At 41.6% G+C, this 12,133-nt stretch overlaps 1 protein-coding gene across 1 annotated transcript; it reads right to left on the reverse strand.

The window, feature by feature from the left end:
* Window positions 1-4,745: 4,745 nt before the first annotated feature.
* kcnj15 (potassium inwardly rectifying channel subfamily J member 15) lies at window positions 4,746-6,793 on the reverse strand. The gene is made up of 2 exons (XM_018755562.2): window positions 6,665-6,793; window positions 4,746-5,820 (listed from the first exon to the last, which is right to left on the reverse strand). Exon 2 carries the CDS (start codon window positions 5,799-5,801, stop codon window positions 4,746-4,748), a length of 1,056 nt encoding a protein of 351 aa, XP_018611078.1. The 5' UTR covers window positions 5,802-5,820; window positions 6,665-6,793.
* Between the last annotated feature and the right edge of the window lie 5,340 nt (window positions 6,794-12,133).

The following is a 12,133-nucleotide window of genomic DNA, read 5'->3' on the forward strand; positions in this document are numbered from 1 at the left end:
GTGTATTGGGGAGTGTAGAGGAGGGATGGAGGGAGGGAAGGAGGGAGGAGGAGCAAAAGCAAAGCTGCGATATGAAGCAAGGGCCCCTGCATGCGCAGCCAGGCACCGCGGAGTATGTGGTTGGGGTGGGATGGGGCGGTTGGGACAGGTTGCACTAGTGGCAGCAAACTGTGAAACAAGCACATGCAGGGCACAATGCGGTCCGACAGCGCGAGACAGCGCCGTCTCCAGACTATGGATTCCAGGGCTGGATGTGCGGGAATTTGGGAGCGAGAAGACAGGAAAAAAAAACACAGACAACGATGTGTCTTGAAACAGACACATTGTGAAAGACACTGAAATACCGGGGAGAAAAAAGCAGTGTTATTTCTTTTGATGTAAACTGCCATATATATCAGTATTATACTACATTGTAGTTTGTATGGCATTATCGAAAGTAAAGGAAAGCCTTTTACTTGATTGCTACTTTTAAAGGGAACACCTTGAAAAAGATGCATCTCTGTATTGCAATTTCAAAAACTGGAATTATGAGGATTTTTTTTTTAAATGTTATATAGGACCTCAGATCTGTCTTTTGGAAGAAGGGGGAGTTTCCTTAACTGTGCCTTACTTTAAAGACTCCTCATAGTACCAGAGTGATTTCATAAAAGTATCGTTTTTGTGTTATTTAGCAATTTTATATTGAGTCGCGAACGCTGTGCGTTTGTTAGAATGAAGTATACAATTCAGTGTTATATTTCTTTTTATATAATAAATATATAACTTATGCATTTATACACTACGAGTTGATCTCAGCCAGCCAAAGACACAAATACCTAAGACACTTACAGTTTTAGGTAATAGTGAAATAATGCAGTAATTCAGACCAAAGTCAACAGTGAACAGTGAAACCATTGTGGCCTTCAAGACCTAAGCTCTGTATGTTTTCGTTTACAGTAAAAACCATATGAACTTACAGTAAAAACCTGATTGTATGTAACAAAGAATGCATTTTGTCCCAGCAAGGCATTTCCGATTTTTCCAGTATTATTATATCTTGAAGGTATGGGAAAGGAGGCAGCAGTGCTCCCTGCATGGGATGCTCATAGGACAGGACTGAGATCCTGAAGGGGCTGGAACAGAGAAGGGCGCAAAGAAAACATATAACTACAACAAATTCAATATGTTTTCTCATTGTGTCATGCTAATAAACTCTTTTCAGACCATCTTTCTTATTCTTTCTTCATTATAGACATCAAGGCATAGATGTTGTTGATGGAGCCAGGCACAAGCAGGATCTGAATGAGTTATGCGTGTGAGCGTGTGTGTGTGTGTGTGTGTGTGTGTGTGTGTGTTCACAACAAAATGCACTGTTGTGTTGCCATAACAGGAAAGATGGCAATCACAAATGCACAATGGAACTGAATTAGCCGTTATAGAGTCAATTGTTTCTCAAAGTAACTGAATGCTTCATAACTCCTTAGTTGTTGACTTTGCCTCTTGCACTTTTGTACATGTGGCATCCCTAATCTTCATCAGTCACCCATTTTTATTGGTAAGCAATAGTTATTCAAATAAGTCAAATACGGGTTTAATTCACACAATGTCTTCTACAATGTTATTTTTTTATATTAAACCAGTAATTAATTAATTATATTTTCAAACTGCGAGTACGGCAGAAAAAAAAGTCAATTTTGACCTTAAGAAATCAGAGATTTACTGCTGCATTCATTTACAAGACTGTACCTATAAAAAATATTCAAATGTGCTTCCATTTTCATATTAAAAAGTATTTTTCTGTTCATCAGCATCAAAAGGCTTAATTAAATCTATTGTGAGACTTACCCTAAATTGCTCCAGTTAAATCACCCATCTGAATAAATGGATAAATAATTATCTTAACATTGTACGTTGCTTTGGAGAAAAGCACCATTAAATGAATAAATGTAAATGTAAATGATTCAGTGTTATAAAGCAATGAAATATAAAAAATTCCAAGTGGATAACAGCTTCTGTATTAGCTACACCTGGCCATTTACATGTATAGATTGTCCCCAAGTTAGTTAGCCACAGAGTTTAATCTCAGTATATAAAGCTTGCAGGCTGTCAAGATGTCTGGTTATAGTTCACCTGAGTCTTTTCATTGACAAGGCACTGATCTAAGTGAGTATGAATGTGGCATGATTTTTGGTACAAAGCACATCTCAGAAATGGCTATCTTTCTGGGATTTTTGTGCACTACAGTGTCAAGAGTTTACAGAGAATGGTGGAACAAACAAAAACCAACTTTCTTAATGAGTGAGGTCAGAGCAAAGCTTGTGTAATTGACAATGGGCTAAAATAAGGCCAGTACGAGAGTGATGTGCAGAAAAATATGGCTTGTCAAGCTATGGCAGCAACGACCACTCCAGGTTCAAGATGGAAAAAAGTTGAAAGTTCCAGAGGACATGCAGTGACCAAATGTAGGTGATTAAGGAGTGGAAAAAGTTTGCCTGATCTGTCATGTCCCAGAATGTGTTGGGATGTGTTGATGGCAAAGTAAGAAGTGGACATAAACACAAGGAATCCATGGACCCATCCTGCCTGGTATCAGTGGTACAGACAGGTGGTGGTGGTGCAATGGTGTGGGGAATGTTTTCTTGGTACACATTAAGCTTTTAATACCAAATGAGCATCACCTGAATGCTATAAAGTACAAAAGCTTTATGGTTAACCAGGTAAATGCTTTCATGTCCAGTCTAGCGTTTTCTCAAAGCAATCCTTCCAGCAGGAATGTGTCATGTCTGAAATCATGTTTTATCTCTAGTTCAATCCACAAATATGACAATGCCTTTACTTTACTCCACTGGCCTGCATAGTCCTTAGATCTCAAGCTAATAGAGTCCCATTTAGGATGAGCAGGAATGCAATCTTAGCAGAATGAATTTGCTGCCAAAATATCTGCAGAAACTCTGCAAAGCAGAGCCAAAGAGCACTGTGGAATCTGTCCAGAACACTGATACCGTTGCTGTTCTGGAAGCAAAAGAAGGTCACACCTGAGACCAGCTAGGTGTACCAAATAAAGTGACCGCTGAGTGTATTTAACTACAGTGGTATCTCAAATTACAAACATTCCAGTTACAAAATTTCAACAAACATTTTTCCAAACTATCTGTTTAGTTTTCATGGCATCTTCTTCACTGCTCTGTTTCCTAAAATTTCTTTTGCCATTGAAATGGACATTTCCGCAAATTTGCTGGTAGTTGGCAGCAAAAATGCATTAGAGAGGAGCAAACAGAACACAGTTGAAGGGCTGCCTTACTTCAGATCAGTTCCAGTGTTTACTGTTTGCAGTATCCTGAATGTTAAAAAGTCTTTATGAGGTTTTTTTACAACCTCTATTCTATTTTATATTTCCAAGCACCATTCAAAACCTTACCCATAAGTAAATCAAGGGGAAAATCTATTCTATTAGTCTTTTATTGATTGTACACAGTGGGGTGGCTCGTGGTATCATGGTTGGAGCGGCTGCCTTTGGCTCAGAGGGTCCCCACCTTCAGCTGTGGTGCCCTTGAGCAAGGTGCTTGCCTTGCAATTGCTCCAGTACCTTCACCTGGCTGTGTGCCTGGGTGACTAATTGTGGCCTTGCGATGGACTGACATCCCATCCAGGGTGTGCCCACCCCATCAGCCTTGCGCCCAATGTCTCTTGGATAAGCTCCGGCTCATCGCGTCCCCACTTGGGATTAGCAGTTATTGAAATTGGTTGGTTGATTGTGCACATAATATAGACATTTGGAAGCTGCCCAAAAGTTGATGAACAATGGATATGTTATGAATCAGTCAGCTGTGCTGAAGGAAAGCTAATGTACTTTTACTTTCAATAATTTTAAATGAGTTTTAATTGAAATGTATTTTGAAGATAATACGAATAATAGAGTTGTTACACCGTGATATACTGGTATCCAGACTTACACGACCATGCGTTGGACAAGCAGTTATTCATAATAGATGGATGAAACCGAGAGTACTTTGAGTATTTCACATTCATTAAGTTTATTAGCTTTATTTATTAGCTTTTGCTGAACCTAACTCATAAATAAGTGAAGCAAAATATGTATTATTCAACGTTTATTAGTTCCAACATGTGGAGAAAGTGACTTTGGAGTTACAAACAAATCGAGTTCTGAACAGACTTCTGGTCCCAACTGTCTTTGCAAGTTGAGGACACACCATACTTTATAAAAACATTAGCAGCTATTTCCTATCTGACCCACAAACCACAAACTAGAACCCTTTTTTCCCAGAACTGAGACACATTGCCATTTAATGAACAGTGTTTTCCTAATTTTTTTTTCTGTGGAATGGTTGAGAAGTGGTGAAACAGTGGAGAAACTAGGCACAGTATATACAGCGCTGCTTGAAAGTGTGTGAACCCTATAGGGATGGTCATTATTCTTGAATAAAATATTAACAATATACTCATAACACCTAAATGTTCAATTTTATAATAAACTTGAAGAGCCCTCTCATCCAGTGCCAATTTACACCTGACTTATTTTAAGCAATGCAACTTGGGGTTCACTTTTTCTACACCTGCACTACTTGCGTATTTCTACTACACACATCATTTCTTCTAAAGAAACATACAGAACTGGTCATTACACACCTATTATGTCACATGAGAAAGACTGCTTCTCATTAAATAACCATTCTGTGATAAAACTAAGGGACACCTAACATACTTTCAAGCACCACTGTAGGGTTCGAGGAGATGTTCACATCCCTTTAGTCCTTCCTGTACTCCTTCTCCAGTCTGAGCTTGTGTACATGGCCACTGAGCATAGAGGGATCGCTGCAAGGCCTCACCTCGTCGAAGCAGTTGAAGTCAGCCATGTACCTCCCGCTGGGCGAGGCAAACAACATGGGCTTGAACTCGTACCCCCACATGATCTCCTGGGGGATGTAGGAAGTGCGGCTCTGGCAACTGGCAGCTGTGGACTCCATAGTTGCATTGAGGGTGACCACTAGCTCGAAGTCACGGCTGCGCAGGTTCTCAGCTGTGAGACTCTGCAGTGGGCTGGACTCATCCAGTATGTGATAAAAGGTGAGCGGCAGGAGGAGTGTGGAGCACTCAGAGCTGGAATCCAGCCGGAAGTCCACAACCGTCTGCTGCACCAGGGTCTTCTCCCCCTCCTGAGTCTCATAGGGGAAGAGCAGCCGGCCGGTCAGTTGGCACTGGATGAGAAGGCTCTTCCTCAAATTCGCCACACGTACTATCAAGCAGGGCCAGCCCTCGCACTGGGTCACCACCGCCAAATGGCTGAACTTTATTGTCTCGGATCTCTTCTTGGGCCGGGCCAACTTAGCCAGGAAGGCTCCTGTTACAAAGGCCTCAGCAAGACTGGTGAGGACTAGCTGGGCCACCAGAGTGAAGACGGCCAGCGGACACTCTTCAGATATGTAGCGGAAGCCATAGCCAATGGTTGTTTGTGACTCCAGGGAGAACAGGAAGGCACCCGTCAAGGTTGCGACGTTCTGCACGCAGGGTGTGTGGTTGTAGCCCGGCTCAGGGTCCAGGTCACCGTTCCCCATCCCAATGAAATAGTAAATGACGCCAAAAGTAAACCAGGTCACCACAAATGTTGAGGCGAATAGAGTCAGCTTATAGCGCCACTTAATGTCCACTACAGTGGTCCAGATGTCATGGAGGTACAGTTTGACCATGCCCTCCACGTTGTCTATCCTCACATTGTTGTGACCGTCTTTTGACACCACCCTTCTCTGTTTCTGGGGGTCAGTGGCAGTCAGTCTGTAAATCGGGGAATGCTTGGGGCCAGACATTTCCCTCTAGATTTGGAAACTGAAACATGAAGAAATCAAATCAGCCTAAATCATGGGCAGATCCACTGAATGGAAAGTCATTTTGAGATATTATTGCGATTTGTGGTCATCATTAGATGAGCAAAACTTATTAAATGTCATTAAATCAAAGTCTTTAATTAAATATGCCATCCTCAAATCTCATTTTTATTATCGTTTATTATGCTGACTCTTTCATATGTAAAATTCCAAGCAATCAGTATGACTGTGAAATGTTAAATTGTCTTAAATGATGAATTTTTTGCAGATATACATGACAGTTGGGAACATCCGCCTGCAGGACTGAGGGCAAAGGAATTAGGTTTTATCTCATAGGGCTGTAACCAAGTTTATCAGTCTTGACCAGCTTGTTCAGCATGCACTTTTATAATATGAACTCCTTTTAATTTCTTACTAAATTTGTACACAATTCTGGGGTAATTTACACAGTTTAATCACACAAGACTTTATTTTCATTTTAGTTTTTCTGTAATAATGTAAGAGTTACTTTTTCAAGGTCCAATATTTCCATCAACATAAAACTGATAAATAAAACTCTTTTTTACTGCTGTTTCTGGATGTACAGTTGACAGATATTTAGTGATAGTCTATAGTGACTGTCAAATCCCTATACAATAACTTTTATTTTCCAAAGAAGTAATATACAATATAAATTGAACACTAAAAAAACAGATTCCATTACTCACCTCAACAACTTTCAATATGCCTTTAGTTTATAAGCAGTTTGTCAAAGTTGCGATTTAACTCCTCTTGAGAGTGCACTTCTTCAGAAATTGTGCAGTTTTTATTTTTGACACTGATTCATCGAAAAAGACAATACTTACCAATTGTCGCAGGTCCTTCCTTCTGAGAGGTAAAGTTTTCTTGCGTATTTATTGAAGTAGTTGTTACCTGTAATGCGAAACCGTTAAGATCTGACCCCCTGTGACGAAGTACACAATGTCCTTGCTTCTCTATTGTCCGCGTTGTGTGAAATGAACTTCGGCACAATGATTTTTAGGACAGTTAAGCAGCACACAGGGAAAGGGAGGGTGGGGAGGGCAGAGCAATGTGCGTGCACCAAGTTACCTGCAAGTCAGGTTTTCCCTCGCATTCAGTGCAAGCCCTGCGGCTCCGAAGGGCAATCAGATGTGTCCATTTTCTCCTGCTCCTGGCCCGTCCAGCTATATTTGGTTGTTGTCAGTACCAACAGTTGTGGCCGCTGCCAGGCAAAGGGTGCCCATCCATGGCGCTGCCTTCTGAGAGCATGGACTGCACTGACAGTGCTTACAGTAAACAATCACTTTACAGGCTGTGTTTGTGCAGAGACAGCTTGATGATACAGGTTCTGTAAATGCAGCAGGGTAAACATGAAGAGTAAAATGGCAATAAAAGAGAGGACAGTGTAGTGATTTGAGCTACTGCCTTTAAATCCAGAGGTCACAGTATGAGCCCCACCTTTAGCTGTAGTACCCTTGAGTAAGGTTCTTACCCTTAGTTGCTCCACTACGATTTCCCCGCTGTATAAATAGGTACATAGATAGCTTAACATTGTAAGTGATTATGGAGAAAAATGTCAGCTCACCCAGTAAGATGTTATGTTAAACTACAGACAGGTTGACAAAAGTCCTGACTGCCTGCATTTTTCCAATACATTAGGCTGCGATGACAGTTTGTCATCAGAATAATACAAATAATGTGATTTTTCTCTTAGGCTTCGGGACTAGAAGTTCAAGATCCTGAGTGCAGCTGTGAGCTTTAGAAATCATGTGAAATTTGAACTGAATTGGACTTGAAGAGGGGTTGATGTGTAAGGTCATATTTGAAAAATAATGTTTTCTAGCCCAACAAGGGTGTGGTGGTGCAGAGGGTTTGGCCGGGACGTGCTGTGTGGTAGGTCTGAGGTTCGAGTCCTACTTGGGGTGCCTTGTGGTGGACTGGTGTCCTGTTCTGGGTGTGTCCCCTCCCTCTCCAGCCCTGCACACTGTGTTGTGAGGGTAGGCTCCTGTTTGCCTCAGGTCAAGTAGTTGTAGATGTTGTGTGTGTGATTGTAACAGATCAAATACTGCAGTATTACTCCCTTCAATTCTACTGTTCCACAGTAAAGGGACGGAGGAGAGCTTTTATTAGACACACAGCTCAAGGGTAAAGCAAAGTGCCTGCTGAACCTTAAATCATAAAATATGTTTTAAGATATCCTTATTGGACTTGTAGTAGCTGGTAAATTTTGCGTGCATCTATTTTTTTGCCATTTTATTTAACCTTCTAGCAATGCTTGCAACATATGTGCTGTGAATGTGGGCGACTAAAAATAAAGAGGATATCAGCATGAAAGACCTTAAAAACCTAAAAGAGTGTCTAAATGAGCAAAGTTGAAAAGTGCTAAGTGCTCTACTGCATCAAGGGCACATTAGAGACTCTAAGTTCCATGCTGCTGACTTAAGATTTATGCAGCTATTTGAGAGATAAAATCTTTACTTGGGTATAAAGAAATTAACAAGAAAAGAATTCTTGGGTTTATTATTAACTAAGTCCAGCTTGTAAGACACAATATTACAAGAGTCATCAGTGTCACAAGCTATGTTCGGAAACATGGATAAGTCATGGCATATTTGCAATATCTAAGATTTACAGCCAAAGCAGTTTTGTTACAAGGTATAGATATATATTGACTAGCATTACATCACCTCAGACATAATGAGCTATCCAATAGACAAAAACAGGATACCGTGACACATCAGTGTCATACATGAAGGAGTGAAGAGGTTAAAAAGTTTTCAGCACGTAGATTTGTGGAAGCTGAGAGGAATAACAGCTAACACGCAAAATACATGTATATATTTTCTATGGCGGCATATTCCATTTTTTTGTTTCTAAAACTGAACTCACAGTCACAGAGCCTTTTACCACAACCACAAAAGCTGAACTTAGTATTTGAAGCACACTCTGAAGCAAAACCAACAGCTGAAGGCAATGTCCACAGACTCAAGGACGGTGTTCCCCATAGACTGGTCAGTGATTTTTCCCCACTCTCTGTCCTCATAAATTCACAACGTGCCTCATAATAAGAAAGTTTTACAAACATAAAATGTTCCTGGCAAGTTGATATAGATTTTATTACAGCGTTTGAAGCCACATTATTTCCAGATTACAAAAAGAGACTCGGGGGATTTGCTCCCATCACTGGAATGCAAAATTTACATGTTACCTCCAAATTTTGCTACAGATAGTGCTGGAATGGGACTATTCAAACTTTTATTGTACATTTACTGTATGTTTACAACTGTAACAGTAGTAAAATTTAAGTCATTTTGATAATCTCAGAAGTGAACTAACAATAATATGAATAACAATGTACAGTACGAATTTGTGGAAAAGTCTATTAGGTGTGCGGTGACTCCAGTTTCAATCCAGACAATGAAATGTTCCTGAATTCTGTTCAGTTTCATCTTCATCCCACTCTGACACCATAAACATGTGATATGTGTGCTGGTGCTGACAGCCCACCCACACACAGCCTTTTTGATCATTCCAAATAGCTAAATCATTAATATGTAATAAATAATGACATCAACTTCTGTATATAATGCGCTATTCTTTCTGTGTATATGAATTTCTTTGTTGTCCCTGTTCAGTTATTATTGTTTTGTCTAAATAAACAGTCAGTAGGCTGAAAGAGTGTGACAAAATGAGGTTGCTCTATAAAAGTAATTAGTGTCTTTTGCTCAAACATTTTTAACCAAAATGCTGTTCATTAGTTTGAGAAGAGGGCAGGATTGAGACAAAACTCCATGTATGTTATTTTTCTCAGAGCAGCTTTAGCAGAAAACAGCAGTAATAGCACACACACACACACTATCTGAACCACTTGTCCCATACGGGGTCGCAGGGAGCCAGAGCATAACCCAGCAACACAGGGCATAAGGCTGGAGGGGACACACCCAGGACGGGACGCTAGTCCGTCGCAAGGCACCCCAAGCAGGACTTGAACCCCAGACCCACCGGAGAGCAGGACCCAGTCCAACCCACTGCGCCACTGCGCCACCACGCCCCCCTCTACAGTAATAGCAATGAATGCAAATATAGTTATGCCTGGCCATACAGAGTAAAACTGTGTTTATTCTGTCTCTGCTAGTCTTTACTGGTGTCCGGTTCACGTCAGTGCTGAGAGGCTCAGGGTATATTTTAATCAGGCCTTTATGGGTCACTGGCGGTCAGGAGTTGTCCCACAGCTTTGAGGTTCAAGAAAATGCGAGACCTTGATCTTAACAAATGATTAACATTACAAATCGCGCATTATCCAGGGGCAGGATGGAGGCGGCAGCTATGGGAAAGCAGACGAGTGGAACTCATTTGACGGGCAGCCTCATGGGGTAGGATCTGCTGGACAGTAAGCAAGAAGGTGAGAGAGAGAGAGAAGGGGGGGGGGGGGAGCTGCAGGAGCAAATGAGACCCTGGCCTCTTGCATCAATTTATATCAGAGAACCTTGTGCAAGTTTTTGATTCTAGATAGAGTTGCTGATCGTAATTGAAAGAGCTGAGAGCGTGTATGCATACATTTATTCATCTGTGCATAGGAAACTGTTCAGATTATGCCCGTGCGCTACAAGCTCAAAAAATTGTTTTAAACACTTCATGGGGGACAGCTGGTAGTGTAGCGGTTAGCGCTGCTGCCTTTTGACCCAAAATGTTGGAGGTCTGAATCCCACCTCCAGCTGTAGTACCCTTGAACAAGGTACTTACCCTAAAAATTGCTCCAGTAAAAATACCCATAAATAGGTGAATAATTGTAAATTAACATTGTAAGACACTTTGGAGAAAAGGGTCAGCTAAATGAATAAAGAGACCAGCAACTGGATGGGACATAAGAGAAATGTCCAATTTAGCGCCCCCAGCTGGTCTGGTTATTAACTGCAATCTGTCTCTTATTGAGTGTTTTGTTGGAGTTTACGTCACTTCAAAACCATCTTTATGACCTTGTCTCCAAAAGTCTTGCAATATCCATCCATCCGTCCAGTTTCAAAAGGGGACTACTGGCGTCCAACAAGTATTGCACTTCAGTGCCTGCCTTCCTACGGACCCTGAGTGGAACGTCACCTTGGACGTGTGCTTTGTTACAGAAGGTGCTGGTGGACGCCCTGCTTTAGGGTGTCTTAACCGCTTTTCCAGACACAATAAACTATTAGTTTAGATCAAGAAGACTTCCTCCAGTATGCACCAGTGCCCCTATCAGGGCAGTTGGTAGCGTAGCGGGAAGAGCTGCTGCCTTTAAGGTTGATGGTTCAAGTCTTGGTCACTGCTGTTGTACCTTTGAGCAAGGTAATTACTTTGAAATTATTTCAGTAAAATCACCCAATTGTACAAATGGGTAAGTGACAGTGGGTAGCTTGAGGCTGGAAATTTGAGGAAATTGTCCGATCAATGAATGAACAAAAATAAAATATAAGCCATAGCTCCTATGCAGTGGTGTTGGGGGGTCTTTCCCATACTGCTGGCTGTATTTTTTTAGGCCTCGCTGCTCACAGCCCCTGCCCCTGCCCAAGGCCAGTGTTTTTCCATTAGATGAGTATTGAGCCACAAATAAGAAAAAACCATGCAGGGACACCGATGCTGAGACCACAAGGGACTAAAACATACACACACAAGCCAAAATCTTCCTGTCCCCCTGGATCCCCTGTCGCACTGCAGCCGTTTGTACCCCAGCATCTACAGATGAGATTCACCTATGGCCCTGGCAGGCTTTCCATGTCTCCATATAACCCTTGGAACGGAGAATTTTCAAATGCTCACAATCAAGACAGTAATTTCAGACAGGCGGTTCAATGCAATAAAAAGCCTCTCAGACTCGGCCCTCTGGGACCGTGACTTGAACAGCCGTGGCAGGCAGCGTGTCCATAGCTCAGGGAAATGTGTAAATATTAAACAGAGTTTTATTTTCCATCAAGAAGCTACCAGGAAGCGTTAAAGGGTTTTCCACTGTTCTTTAATTGACCGCTGCATGGTTCCCACAGAGACGCCGTGCCGTGAGGACCGGCGGCAGGACGGTCCCAAGAAACCCTTCATTTCACAGGCTGCATGCGATTTCTTTACAGAAACGGAACTACGAAGACCATAATCTTTATTTATACATCATGTTCGACGCTGGGTAGCCTAGCAGCAGAAGACATACACCTGTATCTCTTATAACCTTAGAAGGGTATATCACTTTTTAACTGTGAAGTTCCCCAGCATTTATATAGCTGTGTGAAATGCAGCATGTTGAAAATCACGAGGTTTCAAGATCAGTTTGTCTAAAGAACACCCATCTCCTCAAG

The sequence above is a fragment of the Scleropages formosus genome, chromosome 4 (assembly GCF_900964775.1).
Source record: "Scleropages formosus chromosome 4, fSclFor1.1, whole genome shotgun sequence".
NCBI lineage: Eukaryota > Metazoa > Chordata > Actinopteri > Osteoglossiformes > Osteoglossidae > Scleropages > Scleropages formosus.

Bases quoted from the DNA above. Each gene is read 5' to 3' on its own strand.
- kcnj15 (XM_018755562.2), bottom strand. From the start codon at position 5,801: ATGTCTGGCCCCAAGCATTCCCCGATTTACAGACTGACTGCCACTGAC.